Consider the following 24,244-nt stretch of genomic DNA (forward strand, 5'->3'; position numbering starts at 1 on the left):
TGCCTCTGGGACCAAGTGGATCCGCACCTTTGCCCTGGAAAAGTTTCCAATGCCTGGCTCAAAAAGGGAAGGAAATTTGTTAAAAACCTGGAGACATGAGGCCTCATCGACATGTGATAGCGCTCGGATGTCATCGCAGTTCCAGCGGATATTGCCCAGCCAGCTGCTTCCAAGCAGTGTGGGGCCATTGCCCGGGACAATTCAGAGTGGGAGTTCGTGCACCGTGCCCTCGTAGGTGACCTTGACCATGGCGCTGCCCAGGACAGTGATAAGCTCTTTGGTGTACGTTCTCATTTTCGTGTGGATGGGGCTCAGGGCTGGTCTGAATGCCTTGTTGCAGTCTCTTAAACATCTTTTTACTCATGATGGATTGGCTAGCGCCAGTGTCCAGTTCCATGGCTATGGGTAAGCCATTCAATTTTACGTTTAGCATTATAGGTGGACATTTCGTCGAAAATGTGTGCACCCCATGTACTTCAGCATCTGCCTCCTCTCTGAGGCTAGAAATTGCTTTGATCCACCATGGACCGATCTTCCTCTGCCACGTGGTGGTTAGCAGGTTTTGCAGGGCTTGCAGCTCGTTTGCAAGCTCGTTGGAGGTGCCCCATTGTTCCACAGCTCTTGCAAACATACCATTTGAAGCGGCATGAATAGGCTGAATGGAAGCCTCCACAACGCCAACAAGGTGTGAATTGCCTTGCATTCATCCTTTGTTGGGGACTCTGAGTCAGCTGGGTCACCTGAGGTCTGCTGGCAGTTGCAGAATCGTGGGTTCTTCCCCTTACATTTCTGCTCGCAAACACAGTTCCAGTTAATTTATGAACATTGGTAGCACTTGTGTGCTGAGAGATTTGTTTGGTGGTATCACTGGTGGACATAAACGCCTGTGCTATCGCAATGGCCTTACTGAGGGTCAGTGTCTCTACAGTCAAAAGTTTTCGTAGGATGGTCTCATGGCCAATGCCCAGTACAAAAAAGTCTCTGAGCATTTGCTCCAGGTAGCCATCAAACTCACATTGTCCTGCAAGTCGCCTTAGCTCGGCGACGTAGCTCGCCACTTCCTGACCTTCAGATCACTGGCACGTGTAGAACCGATACCTCACCATCAGCACACTCTCTCTCGGGTTAAGATGCTCCCGAACCAGTGTACACAGCTTCTCATATGACTTATCTGTGGGTTTCACTGGAGCCAGAAGATTCTTTATCAGGCTGTAGGTCGGTGCCCCGCAGACTGTGAGGAGGACCGCTCTCCTTTTTGCAGCGCTTCCTTCTCCGTCCAGCTACAAAGTACTGGTCTAGCCATTCGACATAGGCTTCCCAGTCCTCTTCCTCTGAGAAATTCTCCAGGATGCCCACAGTTTGTTGCATCTTTGCGTTGGATTCGGATTATCGTCACCAGTTATTGTGTTCCTAACACAGGGAGGTTAAAGTAACAGTGACCTCAGTCTTTAATAAGACACTCCAGAGTGAGGAACAGGCGTTAGGGGCTGGCTTATATACAGTGCCCCCAAGGGATGCTGGGATCCCTTGGGACTTCAGGGGATGAGCTCCCTGGTAGTGGAACATGGGAGTGCATGCTTTACAGATACACAACACTTACTACCCGTCCACTCAGCAGCTTTGTCCTCTGGACTCTCGGCCCACAACAGGTCTAGTACCCACTGTTGTGGTACGTTAACTTTCCCAAAGATATATGAGGAAATCCTATCCCTCATTGCCGATGTCTTGGCCTTAATATCTTCCATAACTCTCTGTTCAATACACCCAGCGTCCTGCGTGCGCTCGCCAGATTCTATGAGGTTTCCCTTGGGCGTCTTCGACGCACCCCCACTTTACAATAGTTCTAGAGTTGGGAGTGTTTACTGTACTGAACAGATGAATGAGTCAGGGCCGAATACCTTGGTCTCAACCGGCAATGCTTTTATTAATGTTTAAACACACACCTGCACCCAGTAAAACCACATACACCCTGCTGTATAAAACAAATACACACTCTGGCCCATCTCGACAGGCCCCTATCATGAAATACCCACATCTAAAACCTCCCTCTTAAAACACTTAAGATTTGATTGGGAGAACATACGATGCCCCCTTACATTGTGGCTGTGATCTTAAAAAAAAGATGCGTGTGCAGAAATGATGCTCACCAATTTGTTGGCTTACTCGCTGCTTCTCCTGATGAAAACGTGTCTCTTCTGGTTTCCTTTCTCCGTCCCACACGGAGGGTTCGGTTCTTGTAGAGAGCAAGAGAGTGAGATGTGGCCACACGGCCTCTTTTATACCCCTAGTTCGTTTGCCTTTTCAGGTCGAATAAAGTTTGTTCTTGTTCCGAAGCTTCCTGTTTGTGTGTCTTCTTCTGGCCCAATAAAGTTTTTTCCTTTGTTTCGAGGCTTCCTGTTTTGCCAGTGATGGATTTTTGCTTCCGACCGGTCTGGGCTTAATCGCTTTCTATTGTTCTGGTAATTCCCACCTCTCGGGGTTATCTCATCCAGGTTATGGCTCGATCACTGATCAGTTCATCTGATCTATCTTTGACGAGTTCACATTGCTTAACAATAGACCCTTCATTTGCCCATCACCCACGATGAATTGCCTTATCTTGGCCATTGTCTTCCCAGACCACACCTGTCCATCATAGTCCAACATGGAGAAATACCTGGGCCCCTCCCACAAACAGCTTCCAGTTTTTTCTGCAGTGAGAAAATTAAAACGCAATGTCCAACAAATCCTTGGGGAGCCGATGCTTACACTGTACATATCACACCTGATAGAAAGGGTTTATTCGTTCATGATCCATTCACTGATTGGAAATCCACATGGCCTCTGTTATACCAATGGAAGTGTTTAACTGTGTTTCTTTTTTCTGTCTTCAGGTGTTCAACAGATCTGGGGCTCTGGTTGTGGGAAGCCCGCATTTCCCTTCAGCATTGTCCTTATGGGGAAGAGTTTGGAAGCCGTGGGGCCCATTAATCGGTGCCCAGAAGGAAATTATCAAGGTGGCTGAGTACCTGCAAACAGAGGCAGTCTTGGGCAAAGAAGCAACTAAGAAGCGCGTGCTCGGCGAACTTCCGCAGATGACGGTCGTACATATCGGTAAGCAGAGCCTGCCTGCTTCCAGACTCTCTGGGAGACTGCTAAGCCAGATCACGATAAGGCCCTAATTATCATGGTGTGACAATGAGCTGGTGATCAGCGGGTGGTGCTTGGGTTAGACACCTTTGCTGATCCATGCCCAAACTCTGCCGGAACTGATGTCTATCAGAATATGTCTATTTCCTGCTGGGGTCCTGCGTGAAATACCTTTGCTTAAATTCAATGCAGTTATGCAGAAGCGGACATTAGAAAACTGCCCCTAATAATGGCACTAACGTGGTAATAGGGGAGCTCTTCTGTGTTTGAGACCGAGTCATAGTGTTGGGGTAGATTGGAGGGAGCTTTATGCTCCATCAAACCTTGCTATCCGTGACCTGGAAGCATTTCTCCTCAAAATGATCATTTCAAAGCTCCTGGGGAAAGCAAAGAAAAAATGTGAATTTCTTCAGCAGCATAATAAAGTGACAATTGAAGGAAATAGATTACGCAAAATCTAACCCGTGCTGTGCGTGCCCTGGAAGTGTTTGATGGGGCTCTGATGTCCTTCATTTAGGTGAACACAAATTTCTCACCAAGATGTTTTAAACATTGAGTTGACACTCCCCTAATGATGATCTTTCTGATGTTGCAGCGACATACGGGAGCTGGGAAGACAGTGTGTTGCTCTTTACCCCACATCCACCTCCGGTTGCTGGAGAACTCGTGGAGGAGCGCTCCTCTATACTGACCATTCCTGAGATCCTTGAGTTGAAACTGAAGGCCAGGATTGTAGTCCTGTCTAGCTGTGGGGATGGAGGTACTACCCAGGATCCTGTGCTGCCCTTGGAACTGCCCACTGCCTTCCTCAGAGCTGGTAAGTGTCTGGTATTTTGCTGACTTTTCCGAATTGGATTGTAGTCGTGAGTTGATACTCGGTAAATACAGCCCCGAGGGGCACATTCTAACGGAAGCTCGAGCTCTGCCTGAACTTGTTGAATAGCTGTGTATGAAGAGGTTAAGGATTACTCCAAATTTTTGAGACAGAAAGTAGAGGTTAATGTGTACAGAAAACATGCACCATATTTATGACTTTTAATATATTGCTACTCGATCTCCTGCAGTATTGCACAGGGGGAGCAAGTGTAGTCTTCATCTGAAGCAGGGTGAGAGGGCTGGGGATAATTGCACCAGGCACAGGCCATTCAGCCTCATTGTAGAATCATGCATTTTGTTCTCAATTTTATATAATACTTTAAGTTACATTATTTATATAGTTTAAGTAGCAACACTTGCAGCAATTGGGAATCAGAGAAGTCGAGCTGGTTGGAGTCTAGGAGATTTTTGGACTGCAGGCTGAGGAGTTGGGAAGATGCAAAACTGAGTTGCGAGGGTATAAAACTGGTGGGAGGGTATAATTACAGCGTGACATATTTACATCGGCAGTTTCCATTACAAATAGAGACATAGACATTTATAATGGGAAATTGGACAACCAAAAGTAAGGTTTTGCAGACAGAAAATGTCGACAGATTTAAGAGTTTTAGGAGTGGAAATTTTCCTCCGCCCCATTCGGATAATTCGAATTATATGATCAATTACTTGCATGACAGCTGGGGTGGAGATTGGAGGGAACTTTGGCCCTTTTGTGAACAGAAATGAATGGAGCAGTGTTGGTGGCCGCAGAGGGGCAGAAGAGAGTCGGGAGCGGGGCGGAAGGAGGGCGGTGTCATTTAGCGCTGTGCACGTTAGCACGGGGCTGATGACAAAAGCTTTGCAATGTCCCTCCCCTTCACTTAAAGAGGAGGGATACTCTGAGGCCTAGTGAGGCATCCATTGTGTCACTAGAGAGTGGTTTGGCGGAGCCAGCAGCCCGGCACCCAAGAGGGGGTGCCAAGCGGCCCGACTGAACCAGCGGGCGCCATTGTCAGACCGACTCAGAAGTCGGACGACAATTTAAACAAAATGGCAGCCGTGGCGGTCGCCCTCCCCTTTATGGGCAGACACCTGCAGTTTCATGCCCCGCAAAGCTGTCTGGGGCACCGACCGCGTTTCCACGGGACAATTCCCCCCACAGGGCGCAAAAGGGGTTTGTGCCAGGCGGTAAGAGGTAGGTGCGCCGGGCGGGGTGGGAAAGATGGGATGCGGTGGTAAGCCGTTTCCGTCACCCCTGGCCTTAAGGCAATTGCGCTAGCGCCCAGGGCAGAATTTTCCAACATTTCGCCCGATTTATTGTCCGCCCGGGAACCCGCCTGCAAAAAGCAGTCGCACCCGCGCTAACAACGGCATCTTGAAAACAGAGCATCAGTTGAGTGCATAAAAGGATTGGGAGAAGGCAGCTGCATTTTTCATAGTGAAGTTTTATGTGAATTTATAGTTTGTTTTAAAGGACATTTAAGGACATTTTAAAAGATTGGGGCTATACTATGTCAACCATTATTCCTGGCTGCTATATTTATATGGCGTCAAGCTGCAAGAAGGCTTATTGATCATTTTAAATGTAATCGAAGAAGAGGTCGCATGGGGAGGAGGCCTTATCCCAAACTAGTTTACAGGGAACGGCGCTCATACCTGCAGCTCCCTGAGGCACAGTGCGTTAGAAGGCTGCGCTTTGGAAAAGAAGTGCTGACAGAGATATGCCAACTCATAAAAACAGACCTAGAGTACTAATGGCAACAGGACTGCACTGCCTGTCGAGGTGAAGGTGACTGCGGCACTTGCCTTCTATGCCTCCGGCTCCTTTCAGGCATCAGCGGGGTACATATGCTCCATCTCGCAGCACACTATACATTGCAGCATTCACCAGGTGACCACTGCACACTTCCCAATGACCAAGGGGACCCAGAATGAGAGGGCTGTATGTTTTGGATAATTTGCTGGCTTCCCCAAGGTTCAGAATGCCATTGACTGTATGCACACCGCCCTGCGTGCACCTTTACTCAATCCAGAGGTTTACCGAAACCGAAAGGGATCCCACTCCATGAACGTACAGATCGCCTGCGACCATACTTTGCGCATCATGGCAGTCAATGCCCAATATCCAGGGAGCATCCATGATGCTTTCATCTTGCGTGAGAGCACTGTCTCAGGCCTGTTCAAGTGTCAACCACAAGGCCAGAGTTGGATGCTGAGGGACAAAGGTTACGGCCTCGCCATCTGGCTCATGACCCCACTCCGGAACCCTCCGACAGGAGCCGATCATTGCTATAATGCGAACCTTGCAGCCACACGCAACGTCGTTGAAAAGACAGTTGGAGTGCTCAAGCAGCGCTTCCGATGCCTGGACCACACTGGAGGCTGCCTGCAATGCTCCCCTCAGCAGGTCTCTGAGTTCATTGTGGTGTGCTGCATGCTACACAACTTAGCCATCATGAGGGGACAAGAATTGGCAATGGGGATTGCAGGAGCACCTCAGGAGAGATGGGAGGAAGGAGGAGGAGGAAGATGAGGAAGAGGAGCCTGGCGTGCAACCCATGCCATCACCACCACAACCACAGAGGAGGCCTCTTTGAGCTTTCACTGTTGCAAAAGCCTTGCATCAGCAACTCCCTGAGCCAAGGCTGCCATCTTTAATAGTGTTAGCCTATGCTAATTCAAATAAAAAGCAGACATATGGCTGTCTCTAGAGCTCAGGTGGTAAATGCACTGCCCAGTATAGAACTGACCCATATAGACATTCAGTTCCCAGTGTGTGCTGAGCTTCCTGATTTGAACTGAGGAGGTGGTAGGGGTGCTCCAATTGGGGAGAATCATAGAATCATAGAAATTACCAGCACAGAAGGAGGCCATTTCGGCCCATCGTGTCTGCGCGGCCGACCAAGAGCTATCCAGCCTAATCCCACTTTCCAGCTCTTGGTCCGTAGCCTTGGAGCTGGTAGGGATGCTCCAATTGGGGAGGTGGTAGGGGTGCTCCAATTGGCCTCAGTATCCTTGTGCTAGGAAGGAGAAACTATCCAGGGTACCTGCTCCCGGTTGTCATTAATGAGCCCTGTTGGAGATGTGCTTGTGTGTGGACTTTGGTTGGAGATGGGCAAGGCTTGGCTATGATGTTCACTAGGGCCGAACAGCCGACTGACCCTCATAGTCAGGCTCACACATGAAGAATAATTAATTCAGCCAGTGGGTGCGGTGGAACTGCACCTCAGCAACAGTCAACAACATTAGGCGATAAGGGGAGAGAGGAAGTCGCCTCCTACCATTCCTTACCTGGGTGCATTAGGACACCAATGTACAGTACTGTTTCCTTTAATCCAGCATTGATGCCTCAATCATATAGAGACTGGTCGATTCTGTTGTGTATCTGTAAAGCATGCACTCCCACGTTCCACCACCAGGGAGCGCATCCCCTGAAGTCCCAAGGAATCCCAGCATCCCTTGGGAGCACTGTATATAAACCGGCCTGTTCCTCACTCTGGAGTGTCTTAATAAAGACTGAGGTCACTGTTACTTTAACCTCCCTGTGTGCAGCCTCATCTGTGTTAGGATCACAACAACTGGCGACGAGTATACAAATCCAACGCAAAGATGCAGCAAACTGTGGGCATCCTGGAGAAGTTCTCGGAGGGCGATGACTGGGAAGCCCATGTCGAATGGCTAGACCAGTACTTTGTAGCCAACGAGCTGGACGGAGAAGGAAGTGCTGCAAAAAGGAGAGCGGTCCTCCTCACGGTCTGCGGGGCACCGACCTACAGCCTCATGAAGAATCTTCTGGCTCCGGTGAAACCCACAGATAAGTTGTATGAGGAGCTGTGTACACTGGTTCGGGAGCATCGTAACCCAAGGGAGAGCGTGCTGATGGCGAGGTATCGGTTCTACACGTGCCAGCGATCTGAAGGTCAGGGAGCTACGTCGCCGAGCTAAGGCGACTTGCAGGACAATGTGAGTTTGATGGTTACTTGGAGCAGATACTCAGAGACTTATTTGTACTGGGCATTGGCCACGAGGCCAACCTATCAAAACTTTTGACTGCAGAGACACCGACCCTCAGTAAAGCCATTGTGATAGCACAGGCGTTTATGTCCACCAGTGATACCACCAAACAAATCTCTCAGCACACAAGTGCTACCAATGTTCATAAATTAACTGGAACTGTGTTTGCGAGCAGAAATGTACAGGGCAGAAACCACGAGTCTTCAACTGCCAACAGGCCTCAGGTGACCCAGGTGACTCAGAGTCCGCAACAAAGGATGAATGCAAGGCAATTCACACCTTGTTGGCGTTGTGGAGGCTTCCATTCAGCCTATTCATGCCGATTCAAAGGGTATGTTTGCAAGAGCTGTGGAACAATGGGGCACCTCCAATGAGGTTGCAGCCGAGCTGCAAGCTCTGCAAAACCTGCTAATCACCACGTGGCAGAGAAAGATCGGTCCTTGGTGGATCAAAGCAATTTCAAGCCTCAGAGAGAGGAGGCAGATGCTGAAGTATACGGAGTGCACACATTTTCGACGAAATGTCCACCTATAATGCGAAATGTAAAATTGAATGGCTTAACCATAGCCATGGAACTGGACACTGGCGCTAGCCAATCCATCATGAGTAAAAAGATGTTTGAGAAACTGTGCTGCAACAAGGCACTCAGACCAGCCATGACACCCATTCACACGAAACTGAGAATGTACACCAAAGAGCTCATCACTGTCCTGGGCAGCGCCATGTTCAAGGTCACCCACGAGGGCACGGTGCATGAACTGCCACTCTGGATTGTCCCGGGCGATGGCCCCACACTGCTTGGAAGGAGCTGGCTGGGCAAAATCCGCTGGAACTAGGATGACTTCCGAGCGCTATCATCATGTCGATGAGGCCTCATGTACCCAGGTTCTCAACAAATTTCCTTCCCTTTTTGAGCCAGGCATTGGAAACTTTTCTGGGCTGAAGGTGCGGATCTACTTGGTCTCAGAGGCACGACCCATTCACCACAAGGCGTGAGCGGTACCTCACATGATGAGGGAGAGAGTGGAAATCGAGCTGGACAGGCTGCAACAGAAGGGCATCATCTCCCCAGTGGAATTCAGCGAGTGGGCCAGCCCGATTGTTCCAGTACTCAAAAGTGGTGGCACGGTCAGGATTTGCAACGATTATGAAGTAACTAATAATTGTTTCTCGCGACAGGACCAATACCCGTTACCTAAGGCAGACGACCTATTTGCGACGCTGGCAGGAGGCAAGACGTTCAACAAGCTCGACCTGACTTCGGCCTACATGACGCAGGAGCTGGAGGAGTTTTCGAAGGGCCTCACCTGCATCAACACGCACAAGGGATTGTTCATCTACAACAGATGCCCGTTTGGAATTCGGTCGGCTGCAGCGAACTTCCAGAGAAACATGGAGAGCCTACTCAAGTCGGTACCACGCACGGTGGTTTTTCAGGACGACATATTGGTCACGGGTTGGGACACCGTCGAGCACCTACAAAGCCTGGAGGAGGTCCTCCAGCGACCGGATCGCATAGGGCTGCGGCTGAAGAGGTCGAAATGCGTCTTCGTGGCAACAGAAGTGGAGTTTTTGGGGAGAAAGATCACGGCGGACGGCATTCGGCCCACAGACGCCAAGACAGAGGCGATCAGGAACGCGCCCAGGCCACAGAACGGCACGGAGCTGCGGTCGTTCCTGGTACTCCTCAACTATTTTGGTAACTTCCTACCGGGGTTAAGCACCCTATTTGAGCCCCAACATGTGTTATTGTGTAAAGGTGAGAACTGGGTATGGGGAAAAAAACAAGTAATTGCTTTTGAGAAAGTCAGAAACATTTTATGCTCCAACAAGCTGCTTGTATTGTATAACCCGTGTAAAAGACTTGTGCTAGCCTGTGATGCGTCGTCGTACAGAGTCAGGTATGTATTACAACAAGCTAACGTTGCGGGGAAGTTGCAACCTGTCACCTATGCCTCCAGGAGCTTGTCTAAGGCCGAGAGGGCCTACAGCATGATTGAGAAAGAGGCATTAGCATGTGTGTGTTTGGGGTAAAGAAAATGCATCAGTACCTGTTTGGCCTCAACTTTGAGCTGGAAACCGGTCACAAGCCCTTCATATCCCTGTTCGCTGAAATCAAAGGGATAAATACGAATGCCTCAGCCCGCATACAAAGGTGGGCACTCGCGCTATCAGCATATAACTATACCATCCGCCACAGGCCAGGCACCGCGAACTGTGCGGATGCTCTCAGTCGGCTACCATTGCCCACCACGGGGGTGGAAATGGCACAGCCTGCAAACTTGTTGATGGTCATGGAAGCGTTTGAAAATGATAAATCATCTGTCACGGCCCGCCAGATTAGGACTTGGACCAGCCAAGATGCTCTGTTGTCCCTCGTGAAAAAACTGTGTACTGCATGGGAGCTGGGCCAGCATCCCCGTTGTAATGTAAGAGCTAATCAAGCCGTTCCAGCGGCGAAAGGATGAGCTGTCCATTCAGGTAGACTACCTGTTGTGGGGTAACCACATAGTGCTACCCAAAAAGGGCAGGGAGACATTCATCTCGGATCTCCACAGCACACACCCGGGTATAATAACGATGAAAGTGATAGCCAGATCCCACGTGTGGTGGCCCGGTATCGACTCTTGACTTAGAGTCCTGTGTACGGCAATGCCGCGTATGTGCTCAGTTGAGCAACACGCCCAGAGAGGCACCACTAAGTTTGTGGTCCTGGCCCTCCAGACCATGGTCGAGGATCCATGTCGACTGTGCGGGCCCGTTTCTCGGTAAAATGTTCCTGGTGGTGGTGGATGCTTTTTCAAAATGGATTGAATGTGAAATAATGTCAGGAAGCACCGCCACCATTGAAAGCCTGAGGGCCATGTTTGCCACCGACGGCCTGCCTGACATACTGGTCAGTGACAAAGGACCATGTTTCACCAGTGCCGAATTTAAAGAATTCATGACCCGCAATGGGATCAAACATGTCACCTCGGCCCCGTTTAAACCAGCCTCCAATGGGCAGGCAGAGTGGGCAGTACAAGCAATCAAACAGAGCCTTAAACAAGTCACAGAAGGCTCACTCCAAACCTGCCTGTCCCGAGTACTGCTGAGCTACCACACGAGACCCCACTCGCTCACAGGGGTGCCCCCAGCTGAGCTACTCATGAAAAGGACACTTAAAACCAGACTCTCGCTGGTTCACCCCAACCTGCATGATAAGGTAGAGAGCAGGCGGCAGCAACAAAATGTAAACGATGGTCGTGCCACTGTGTCACGGGAAATTGATCTGAATGACCCCGTGTATGTGCTAAACTATGGACATGGTCCCAAGTGGATCGCGGGCACGGTGATAGCTGGAGAATGGAGTAAGGTGTTTGTAGTCAAACTAGACAATGGACAAATTTGCAGAAAGCACCTGGACTAAATGAAGCTACGGTTCACAGACTGCCCTGAACAACCCATAGCAGACACCACCTTTTTCGAGCCCACTACACACACCCAAAGGATCAACGACACCACCCCGGACCAGGAAATTGAACCCATCACGCCCAACAGCCCAGCAAGGCCAGGCTCACCCAGCAGCCCTGCAGGGCCAACAACACACCAGCCCAGCGAGGGCACAGCCAACACACCAGAATAGACATTTGTACCGAGGCGGTCCACCAGGGGAAGAAAGGCTCCTGATCGCCTCGCCTTGTAAATAGTTTTCACTTTGACTTTTGTGGAAGGGAGTGATGTTGTGTATCTGTAAAACATGCACTCCCATGTTCCGCCACCAGGGAGCTCATCCCCTGAAGTCCCAAGGGATCCCAGCATCCCTTGGGAGCACTATATAAGCCGGCCCCTAAGGCCTGTTCCTCACTCTGGAGTGTCTTAATAAAGACTGAGGTCACTGTTACTTTAACCTCCCTGTGTACAGTCTCATCTATGTTAGGAACACAATAGATTCTGTCTGTCCTGGGTCATGCTTCTAATGTTTTTTCCTCATCTTATTTATAACATTCTTTATGATGAGTCCCTTCTCAACAAGCCTCAGAGGGGCTCAGTGCAGGACATGAACAGCCAGGTTGGAATGTGTCTTTGAGGTGCAAAAGTCAGGGTTCCATCTCATTCTGGCCTCTGACACCGGAAGTGAATCCCACACCCGCTGTTCACTAATGCCAGTGTATTGGAGACAAACAGCTGTGTTTGCGGCACCGAATCCTAATATTTCCAGCATTGGCTCTGTGTCAATTTTTGTCTGATAACGCTCATGTGAAGTGCCTTGAGAAGTTTTCCTACATTAAATGCATGTTGTAGTTGCAGCAGCAGTAGTAGTAGGAAGTTAACACACATCATTTGCTCAGCAGATGAGCCTAAAATCATTGTTTGCACAACTGAAAATGGGCAGATACCTGGAACAAAGGTTATTGTAATAACTCTAAACAGGAATTTTTGTGTCCAAAATCAAAGGCATTCGCTCAGCTCTCTCCGCCTCTTCTAACCCCCTCATCTCTCAGCCCGGCCCTTTGGGAACCCACCATCTGCTCCATTGATTTTCTCTTCCCTGTTCCTAACCTCCCAACTTGCCCTTCTCAGCCCCATGATTACCAGTATTGCCAACCTGTTCTTATCTTCTTGTTTAGTACCTACATCGTTCAAAACCATTGTCATCACTCGCTCCATGCTCTTCACCCATCTCCACCCTTCCCTCTTTTCTTTGCATCTCTCAAAGCACTCCAATCAGGCTTCCATCACACCCATAGAACAGAAACCGACTAGTCAAAGTCACCAAAGATTTCTTAAATGACTCCATCTCATCATCCGCGTTAACCTCTCTGCTGCCTTTGGCACTGTTGACTTCTACATCCTGCTCAAACCTCTCTCCTCCATGGCACTACTCTCCTGGTTCCACTCCTACCTGTCACACCAAAGACATCATATCAAATGGTTTCTCATTCTGTAACTACATGGTTACTTCTGGTGTACCCCAGTATTCAATCCTTGACCCACTCCTTCCCTTCACCCAACATGGGACCCCTTGGCAAGTCATTCATAGCCACAGAGTCAACTTCAACTTTATGCTGATGTCACCCAGTTTTACCTCTCCACTTCTCCAATGAGCCCACAGCTGTTGCCACCATCTCCAACTACCCATCAGACATCAAGACCTGGATGAGCCAACATTTTCTGGCTCTGAGTCAGAAGTTTGTGGGTTCAAGTCCCACTCCAGGAACTTGAGCACATACAATTTCGGTTGACACTCCAGTGCAGTGCTGAGAGAGTGCTGCACTGTCAGAGGTGCCTTCTTTCGAATGAGACATTAAACCGAGGCCCTGTCTACCCTCTCAGGTGGCTGTAAAAGATCCCATGGCACTATTTTGAAGAAGAGTGGGGGGGTTATCCCCGGTGTCCTGGCCAATATTTATCCCTCAATTAACATAACATAAAAAATAGATTATCTGGTCATTATCACATTGTTGTTTGTGGGAGTTTGCTGTGCGCATGTTTGCTGCCGCGTTTCCCACATTACAACAGTGACTACACACCAAAAAAGGTACTTAATTGACTGTAAAGCGCTTTGAGACGTCCAGTGGTCGTGAAAGGCGCTATATAAATGCAATTTTTTTTTCTTTTTTCTTAGTGTGAGCAAAACCTAAGCCATCCTTATCCAGCTCCCGCAAATACCTACATGCTTCTGGCCCGAACACAATCTCCTTTTCAGGGCTGCCACTTCAGACTTAGCCCAGAAATGTGGAACCTTAACATATCACTCGACCCCAAACTCCGCTTCCTCCACACAACCAATCCATCAATGCTTTCTTTCAGCTCCACAAGATTGCCTGCCTCCATCCCTACCTCTACTACTGCAATAGTAGTCCTATCGCCTCATGGCTGGACTTGCCCAATAATCCCCTGGCCAGCTCCGCACTTCCACCATCCAAACACTGCAAGTCACCTGGCATACTGTGACCGTGTCCTTATTAACACTGGCTCACATCCTCATCATCCTTGTCCTTAATGAGTGACACTCCCAGAGAGGAAAGCAATTTCTGAATGACATTCCAGACAAGAGGCGCTCTAAACATAACATTCCTCAAAGGGAATCACACTCCGGGTCACGTTCCCAAAGGGGGAATCACACTCTGGGTCACGTTCCCAAAGCGGGAATCAGGCTCCAAGTCACATTCCCAAAGGGGAAATCACACTCTGGGTCACGTTCCCAAAGGGGAATCACACTCTGGGTCACGTTCCCAAAGGGGGAATCACACTCCGGGTCACATTCCCAAAGGAGGAATCACACTCTGGGTCACATTCCCAAAGGGGCAATCAAGCTCCGACTGATATGTTTATTATTTTGAAAAATAGAGAGAATCCAAGCATTAGTTTACAGTAATTAAATATTTAATTTCTTACTTTACAATGATTTTTTTCAAAGACAATCTTTAGTATTGTAACCCACTGTCCAGTACATACAGCTCTCTCTCTGTAACCCACTGTCCAGTACACACAGCTCTCTCTGTGTAACCCACTGCCCAGTACACACAGCTCTCTCTGTGTAACCCACTGTCCAGTACACACAGCTCTCTCTGTGTAACCCACTGCCCAGTACACACAGCTCTCTGTGTAACCCACTGTCCAGTACACACAGCTGTCTGTAACCCACTGTCCAGTACACACAGCTCTCTGTGTAACCCACTGTCTAGTTTGTGCAGTTATATTGGTACTGGATATCCACTTGCATTGATATCAGATAAGACAGAGTGAGATGTGTGGTTTTCAATAATGTGTGGCAGTGGTTTTGTGCTGGGTGAAGATCGATTCCCGATGGCCACCTCCATTAGCAATCCTTGTGAGTAACGCTGTTAGATGCAGCAGCAGCAAGCACAGCAAGGGCTTCTGGGAAAGTGCGGCTCTTGTGGCGTGTCTTGACACAGAGCTGCAGGCTGCTCAGTGATTGGCTGTGAGGTTTGATGATCTTTGGCTGTCACTTTGTGCTGTGATTCTGTGTCCTGTCTCACTGCTGTTTTTACAGACTCCATTTCTGTTTTAAGGGTCAAAAAAATGCCCAGGTCCAGTTCGAGCATGGCGACACCACTACGAGGACACGGGGTGTTCTGACGGCACTGTGGGCACGGGATCCATCTCTGCTCATTTAACACAGTATCCAGTCTCCGCAGGCAGGCCTGGCAGAAAGTGTGGCCACAGTAGAGCTTCCGAGGCAGCCTGTCGTATAGGTTGTGGGCGGAGTAGCAGATGATGCAATCAATGTTCTTGTGCAGAGCTGAAGGATGGCTGCCTGACAGGTCCCTGTCTGGGGTGCGATCTGAACCCTCGATTGGGGCAGCCTCAGCCAGCTCCTCCCTGCGGAACATCTGAGGAGAGACACACAAACACCGAGTCAGAAGCACAAGGCATGGTGCCTGTTACAAAAAACAAAAGTCTTGCACTTGTATAGTAACCTTCCATGACCCAAAGCACTTCACAACCAATGAAGTACTTTTGCATTGTAGCCACTGTTGTAATATCGGGAAATGCAGCAGCCAATTCTGCGCACAGCAAGACCCCACAAACAGCAATGAGAGAGAATCTGTTTTTGGTGATGTTGATTGAGGGATAAGTATTGGCCAGAACACCATGGAGAATTCCCCTTCAAAATACTACCATGGGATCTTTCACGTCCACCTGAGTGGGTAGACGGGGCTTCGGTTTAACATCTCGTCTGAGAGATGGTACCTCCGACAGTGCAGCACTCCCTCAGTACTGCACTGGAGTGTCAGCCTAGGTTATGTGCTCAAGTCTCTGGACTCAATGATGGTAACCGTAGTGCCCAGTGTGCGCGGATAATGTACAGCTTGTCACGTTTTTGTAGTGAACAATTTAGACTTTTTAGAAAAATGGACGTGGCGAGAATATACATCCGCCTGAATCGATTAGTAACACCGAGTTAAAGGCCTATTGAGAGAGACAAGGAGCTTGCCCAGGTGGCAGAGGGAATCTCTACCGCATTTCTGCTCAATAAACAGAACACTGTCCACTACATTTTTCCTGTGCAAATTCTCCTTCATTGTCTCAAGTAAACAGCTCACACCCATTGCATTGGGAAGTCCCTGGTCCTGGGTGTTCGACCTTTCTGTGAGGCCTTTTCTTCCAGCTGTAATCACCAGTTGATGAAAACAGAGAAACAGGCAGTCAGTCTGGTCCAGCAAAATCCGTCGGGCCTTTTGAAACACAAAGCTGCGATGGCAAGCTTTGCCCAGGATCAGATTAGTAGGGTAGTTAGGAGTTATTTTGTTCAACTCAAGTAAGATGACCATCTCATGTGGGCCTGTGCAATAGTGTTCTTTAGTTTACGTTTCTATGCAAAGACAAGTTGCACCAACTGAACTCAGTGAGTCTGGTCATAGTTGTATGTTCATTTATTCTGAACTAAAGCAGCTTTAATGATTTGTATCTGGCCTTGTCTTACCAAGTGTTTGCTCAGTCTGAGTTTGAGAAGACTGGAGAGGCACATGGGGACAAAGGAAGCGAATATCCAGTGCAGATCATACTGTGATTCACTTTACCATTTCACCCTTTGATTGCGTTATCCCATAGTTAGATACAATAGCCCAGAAATTGCAGTCGGAGGCTTCCAGCAGATGGATGCCTCCGACCTGACAAATTTCTACGAATCTACTTGGTGGTTCGGAGACTTGCGGTTCTGGGCCTCTACGCGAAGGTCTACATAGAGGTCCACATATTCCAGGGATGTAGGCATTCATATGTATGCCCAAAAATGCACAAACACTTAAAATAATTTTTTTTTTAAATCACATATTTAAAATTAATCAAAATGGAATTTAATTAATTATTTGAAACAAAAATGTAATCTTTTGAAAAATAAATTTACATACTAAAAATAAACTTACCTTATTTAACAGGATTTTAAATGTTTAAATTATTGAAAGAAATTTATTTTTCTGTCCTTTAAAAGCCTTACACTAATAAAAGCAGACCTGATACCTACTTTTCTCAGTCGTAAGAATTTCAAGGGCATTTATTGGGCAGAAGTTCGACAAATAGCCCAACTCCCTGCCCGCGGAAGCCCTTTAGTTTCGGATGCGGATCTGTTGAGAGGATACCTGACCCATCGCAAGTTCCGGCTTTAGGCGCATGCGCTTCGCATGCCTAAACCCAAAACCTGCAGGGCCCCTACGAGCACGTGCATATCTCGTACGCACACGTAGGGGCCGCAAATTCAGGGCTTATATGTAAGATGCTCAAACCGCTTGCATGAATGACTAGCATCACTGTACCCGAGAGAATATCTGAAGCAAAACCCTAAAGCTGTAACAGTTATATCAGTGACAAGGTCAGGTAGTAGATAAGAACTGTACCAAGGACAGTTGCATGCACTTGCCCTTAGCAAGCGGGCAATGATTTAATGTTGATCCCTGGATATGTTTAAGATAAAGACACTACTTTGTCAAAAAGATATTTAGTTACAGCTTCTCGCTGTGCCAAGTTAGAAATTATACTGCATTAATAATTCAGAGATGTACTTACATAAAAAATTAATATTCAAACCAAACAGTAACTTTAGAGAAATGATATCCTCCAGTTTTTTTGTCATTCTCAAGTTATAGACGTTGCTGCAAGCCAGCCTTTGTTGCCCTTGAGAAGATGGTGGTGGGCTGCCTTCTTGAATCGCAGCAGTCCCTGTGGTGAAGGTACTCCCACAATGCTGTTAGGTAGGGAGTTCCAGGATTTTTACCCAGTGTAAATGAAGGAATGGAGATGTATGTCCAAGTCAGGATGATGTGTGACTTGTGTTCCCATGCACATGCTGCCCTTGGCCTTCTGAGTGGTGGTGGTTGTGGGTTTGAGAGGTGCGGTCGAAGAAGCCTTGGCAAGTTGCTGGAGGGTATAGCCCCTGGGCCACTAAGTCCTACAGGGGCAGTCTGGTATCTGCTATGCAATAGCAGCGGCACTGATGATCAGGTGCTATTTAATGCAATCACATCATCATCATCATAAGCAGTCCCTCGGAATCGAGGAAGACTTGCTTCCACTCTAAAAATGAGTCCTTAGGTGACTGAACAGTCCAATACGAGAACCACAGTAATTGTCACAGGTGGGACAGACAGTTGTTGAGGGAAAAGGTGGGTGGGACTGGTTTGCCGCGCTTGCTTTCTGCATGCTCTCGGCGATGAGACTCGAGGAGCTCAGCACCCTCCTGGATGCACTTCCTCCACTTAGGGCGGTCTTGGGCCAGGGACTCCCAGGTGTCAGTGGGAATGTTGCACTTTATCAGGGAGGCTTTGAGGGTGTCCTTGTAATGTTTCCTCTGCCCACCTTTGGCTCGCTTACCGTGAAGGAGTTCCGAATAGAGCGCTTGCTTTGGGAGTCTCGTGTCCGACATGCGAACAATGTGGCCTGCCCAGTGGAGCTGATCAAGTGTGGTCAGTGCTTCAATGCTGAGGACGTTGGCCTGGTCGAGGACGCTAACGTTGGTGCGTCTGTCCTCCCAGGGGATTTGCAGGATCTTGCGGAGACATCGTTGGTGATATTTCTCCAGCGACTTGAGGTGTCTAATGTACATGGTCCATGTCTCTGCAAATCACATCTTAACATAGAATGGGCTCAACCGCTCGCTGCCAACATTAGTCCTCGAATAGCTTTAGAATTTGAACATAGGAACAGGAGAAGGCCATTGAGCTCCTCGAGCCTGCCCTGCCATTCAGTGAGATCATGACTGATCTGCGACCTAACTCCATATAACCGCCCATATCCCTTAATACCTTTTAATTAACAAAAAGCTATCAATCTTCGATTTAAAATTAACAATTAATCAGGCATCAATTGCTGTTTGCGGAAGAGAGTTCCAAACTTTTGTCACCCTTTGTGTGTAGACGTATTTCCTAATTTCACTCCTGAAAGGTCTGGCTCTAATTTTTAGACTCTGCCCCCTAGTCCTAGAATCCCCAACCAACAGAAATAGTTTCTCTCTACCTACCCTATCTGTTACCCTTAATATCTTGAAAACTTTGATCAGATCTCCCCTTAATCTTCTAATTTCTAGGGAATACAACCCTACTTTGTGTAATCTCTCCTTGTAACTTAAGCCTTGGAGCCCGGGTATCATTCTGGTGAACCTACACAGCACTCCCTCGAAGGTTAATATATACTTCCTACGGTGTGGTGCCCAGAACTGCTCACAGTATCACAAGTGTGGTCTAACTATGGTTATGTATAAATTCTACCCCCTTGTATTCTAGTTCTCTAGATATACAAGGCAGCATTCCATTAGCCTTTCAAATTATTTTCTGTATCTGTTCATGTCATTTTAATATATGTACCTGGATCCCCAACTCGTTGGACCTCCACTGTTTTTAGCTTTTCACCAATTAGAAAGTACCCTGTTCTATCCTTTTTAGGTAAAAAAGTGGATGACCGCACATTTGCCGACATTACATAAGAACATAAGAACATAAGAAATAGGAGAAGGCCATAAGGCCCCTAGAGCCTGCTCCGCCATTTAATATGATCATGGCTGATCCGATCATAGACTCAGATCCACTTCCCTGCCCGCTCTCCATAACCCCTTATTCCCTTATCGTTTAAGAAACTGTCTTTTTCTGTCTTAATTTTATTCAATGTCCCGGCTTCCACAGCTCGCTGAGACAGCAAATTCCACAGATCCACAACCCTCTGAGAGAAGAAATTTCTCCTCATCTCAGTTTTAAATGGGCGGCCCCTTATTCTAAGATTATGCCCTCTAGTTCTAGTCTCCCCTATCAGTGGAAACATCCTCTCTGCATCCACCTTGTCAAGCCCCCTCATAATCTTATACATTTTGATAAGATCACCTCTCATTATTCTGAATTCCAATGAGTAGAGGCTCAACCTACTCAACCTTTCCTCATAAGTCAACCAGCTCATCCCGGAATCAAACTTGTGAACCTTCTCTGAACTACCTCCAAAGCAAGTATATCCTTTCGTAAATATGGAAACCAAAACTGCACGCAGTATTTCTGGTGTGGCCTCACCATACCCTGTACAACTGTAGCAAGATTTCCCTGCTTTTATACTCCATCCCTTTTGCGATAAAGGCCAAGATTCCATTGGCCTTCCTGATCACTTGCTGTACCTGCATACTAACCTGCTGTGTTTCATGCGCAAGTACCCCCAGGTCCTGCTGTACTGCAACACTTTGCAATCTTTCTCCATTTAAATAATAACTTGCTCTTTGATTTTTTTTCTGACAAAGTGCATGATCTAATACTTTCCAACATTATACTCCATCTGCCAAATTTTTGCCCACTCACTTAGCCTGTCTATGTCCTTTTGCAGATTTTGTGTGTCCTCCTCACACATTGCTTTTGCTCCCATCTTTGTATCGTCGGCAAACTTGGCTATGTTACACTCAGTCCCTTCCTCCAAGTCGTTAATATAGATTGTAAATAGTTGGGGTCCCAGCACTGATCCCTGTGGCACCCCACTGGTTACTGATTGCCAACCCAAGAATGAACCATTTATCCCTACTCCCTGTTTTCTGTTCGTTAGCCAATCCTCTATCCATGCTAATATATTACCCCCAACCCCGTGATCTTTTATCTTGTGCAGTAACCTTTTATGTGGCACCTTGTCAAATGCCTTCTGGAAGTCCAAATACACTACATCCACTGGTTCCTCTTTATCCACCCTGTTCGTTACATCCTCAAAGAATTCGAGCAAATTTGTCAAACATGACTTCCCCTTCATAAATCCATGCTGACCGAATTTTGCTTTACCAAATGTCCTGCTTCTGCTTCTTTAATAATGGACTCCAACATCTTCCCAACCACAGATGTTAGGCTAACTGGTCTATAGTTTTCTGCTTTTTCTCTGCCTCCTTTTTTAAATAGGGGCGTTACATTTGCAGTTTTCCAATCTGCTGGGACCTCCCCAGAATCCAGGGAATTTTGGTAAATTACAACCAATGCATCCACTATGCCTGCCGCTACTTCTCTTAAGATCCTAGGATGCAAGCCATCAGGTCCAGGGGATTTATCCGCCTTTAGTCCCATTATCTTACTGAGTACCACCTCCTTAGTGATTGTGATTGTGTTAAGTTCCTCCTCTCCCATAGCCCCTTGACTATCCACTTTTGGAATATTATTAGTGTCCTCTACCGTAAAGACTGATACAAAATATTTGTTCAGAGTTTCTACCATCTCCATGTCCCCCATTACTAATTCCCTGGTCTCGTCCTCTAAGGGACCAACATTTACTTTAGCCACTCTTTTCCTTTTTATATATCTATAGAAACTCTTGCTATCTGTTTTTATATTTTGTGCTAGTTTACTTTCATAGTCTATCTTCCCTTTCTTAATCATTTTTTTAGTCATTCTTTGTTGGTTTTTAAACACTTCCCAATCTTTTGTCCTCCCACTAGTTTTGGCCACATTGTATGCCCTTGTTTTTAATTGGATACCATCCTTTATTTCTGTAGTTAGCCACAGATGGCTATCTTTTCTCTTACACCCTTTCCTTCTCACTGGAATATATTTTTCTTGAGATTTGTGAAATATCTCCTTAAATGTACATCACTGTTCATCAACCATCCTACAGATTAGGAAAAGGGGAGGTGCAAAGAGACCTGGGTGTCATGGTACATCAGTCATTGAAGGTTGGCATGCAGGTACAGCAGGCGGTTAAGAAAGCAAATGGCATGTTGGCCTTCATAGCGAGGGGATTTGAGTACAGGGGCAGGGAAGTGTTGCTACAGTTGTACAGGGCCTTGGTGAGGCCACACCTGGAGTATTGTGTACAGTTTTGGTCTCCTAACCTGAGGAAGGACATTCTTGTTATTGAGGGAGTGCAGCGAAGGTTCACCAGACTGATTCCCGGGATGGCGGGACTGACCTATCAAGAAAGACTGGATCAACTGGGCTTGTATTCACTGGAGTTCAGAAGAATGAGAGGGGACCTCATAGAAACATTTAAAATTCTGACAGGGTTAGACAGGTTAGATGCAGGAAGAATGTTCCCAATGTTGGGGAAGTCCAGAACCAGGGGACACAGTCTAAGGATAAGGGGTAAGCCATTTAGGACCGAGATGAGGAGGAATTTCTTCACCCAGAGAGTGGTGAACCTGTGGAATTCTCTACCACAGAAAGTTGTTGAGGCCAATTCACTAAATATATTCAAAAAGGAGTTAGATGAGGTCCTTACTACTAGGGGGATCAAGGGGTATGGTGAGAAAGCAGGAAGGGGTACTGAAGTTGAATGTTCAGCCATGAACTCATTGAATGGCGGTGCAGGCTAGAAGGGCCGAATGGCCTACTCCTGCACCTATTTTCTATGTCTATGTTTCTATGTACACTTTAAACTATTTTACCAGTCCACTTTACCCAACTCTGCCCTCATACCTTCATAGTCTCCTTTGTTTAAGCTTAGCACGCTGGTTAGAGATCCAACTTTCTCACCCTCCATCTGAATTTGAAATTTAATCATGCTATGATCACTCATTCTAAGGGGATCCTTTACTAGGAGATTGTTTATTAATCCTGTCTCATTACACAGGACCGGATCTAAGATAGCCTGCCCCCGGTTGGTTCCGTTACATACTGCGCATTGAAATCCATTTGCCACAGTTTTACTTAATCTGTCGATATTACTTTGTAATTTTATGCTTTCATCTACACTGAAAGAAAGACTTTGATTTCTGTAGCCCCTTTCACGACAACTGGATGTCTCAAAGTGCTTTGCAATCAATGAAGTACTTTTGGAGTGTAGTCACTGTTGTAATGTAGGAAATGCGGCAGCCAATTTGTGCACAGCAAGCTCCCACAACCAGCAATGTGACGATGACCAGATAATCTGTTTTTGTTATGTTGATTGAGCGATAAATATTGTCCAGGACACCGGGAATAACTCCCCTGCTCTTCTTCGAAACAGTGCCGTAGGATCTTTTACGTCCACCTGAGAGGGCAGACGGGACCTCGGATTAACGTCTCATCCGAAAAACGGCACCTTCAACAGTGCAGCGTTCCCTCAGCACTGCACTGGAGTGTAAGCCTAGATTTTTTTTTGTGCTCAAGTCTCTGGAGTGGACCTTGAGCCGACAACCTTCTGACTCAGAGGCGAGAGTGCTACCCACTGAGCCACAGCTGACACTACCTACAATGTTGCCTAACTTTGTGTCATCGCAAATTTGGATATATGAACTTTCTATGCCATCATCTAATTCGTTAATAAATACCGTGAATAGTTGAGGCCCCAAAACAAATCCCTGCGGGACACCACTAGTCACATCCTGCCCATTATCCCTACTGCCCATCTCCTGCCGCCCAGCCAATTTCCTAACCAGGTCAATAATTTCCCCTCAATTCCGTGGGCTTCTACCTTAGTTAATAGTCTCTTATGTGAGTCTTTATCAAATGCCTTCTGGAAGTCCATATAAATAACATCCATAGACATTCCCCTGTCTACTACTTTAGTCACCTCCTCAGGGATGACCTATCTTTCACAAATCCATGCTGGCTCTCTCTGCACAATTTGAACATTTTCGAGATGTTCAGTCACCCAATCCTTAATTATAGTCTCTAGCAATTTCCTGACAACAGATGTTGGGCCAACTGGTCTATAATTCCCCGGTTTCCCTCTCTCGCCATTCTTAAATAGCAGAGTACAATTTTCCAATCTAAAGGAATGATTCCTGAATCGAAAGAACTTTGGAAGACTATAGTTAGTTGACACAAAAATGTAGAACATAAGGTCAATTGTGGGCCGATCAGACACTAATGCCTAACCAGGGTGTCTAACCTTGCCGCAGGAAAACACAACAATTCGCATTTTTATAACACTTTTAACAGAACAATGTGCCAAGGAACATCACAGGGGTAGATGCTGAGTCAAGGCAGGAAACATGTGAAGGGGTAGCCATACGTTTGGTCAGAGTTGGGTGATAAAGGAGGAGAGGGAGGAAGAGGTAAAGATGGTGTTAGGGAAGTAGAAAACATCACTCGAGCACTCGTCACAAACAGCTGCTCCACCTTCGTGCCTGAAATTTGCACGATGGGTTGGAGGGCAGAGGTGTTTCACTATCACTGGGAAAGGCTGCCTAGGGCAGGTTTAATAACTAGTCACCCAAGGTGTTTTGAAAACTAACCCCGGTTTTAATTTTACGAAGCTGAAAATGACCCTCCCCATGCCTCTTTTTGATGATTTTGGTGACGCTCCACGGCTGTTCATTCGCTTTAAGGGGCTTGTTGTTAAACTGCACTGTATTTGGACTGAACTAATTATCCTTTGG

At 47.2% G+C, this 24,244-nt stretch overlaps 1 protein-coding gene across 1 annotated transcript in view; it reads left to right on the forward strand.

Moving 5' to 3' along the window:
- The window catches only part of LOC139232754 (tetratricopeptide repeat protein 28-like), a 428,802-nt gene that overhangs the window by 148,903 nt on the left and 255,655 nt on the right, over positions 1 to 24,244 (forward strand). Inside the window, exons 14-15 of the mRNA XM_070863256.1 lie at positions 2,874 to 3,093; positions 3,725 to 3,946. Of these exons, the coding sequence (XP_070719357.1) occupies positions 2,874 to 3,093; positions 3,725 to 3,946 (442 nt within the window). The remainder of the gene's footprint in view (positions 1 to 2,873; positions 3,094 to 3,724; positions 3,947 to 24,244) is intronic.

This window comes from Pristiophorus japonicus, chromosome 20 (genome assembly GCF_044704955.1).
Source record: "Pristiophorus japonicus isolate sPriJap1 chromosome 20, sPriJap1.hap1, whole genome shotgun sequence".
Lineage (NCBI taxonomy): Eukaryota > Metazoa > Chordata > Chondrichthyes > Pristiophoridae > Pristiophorus > Pristiophorus japonicus.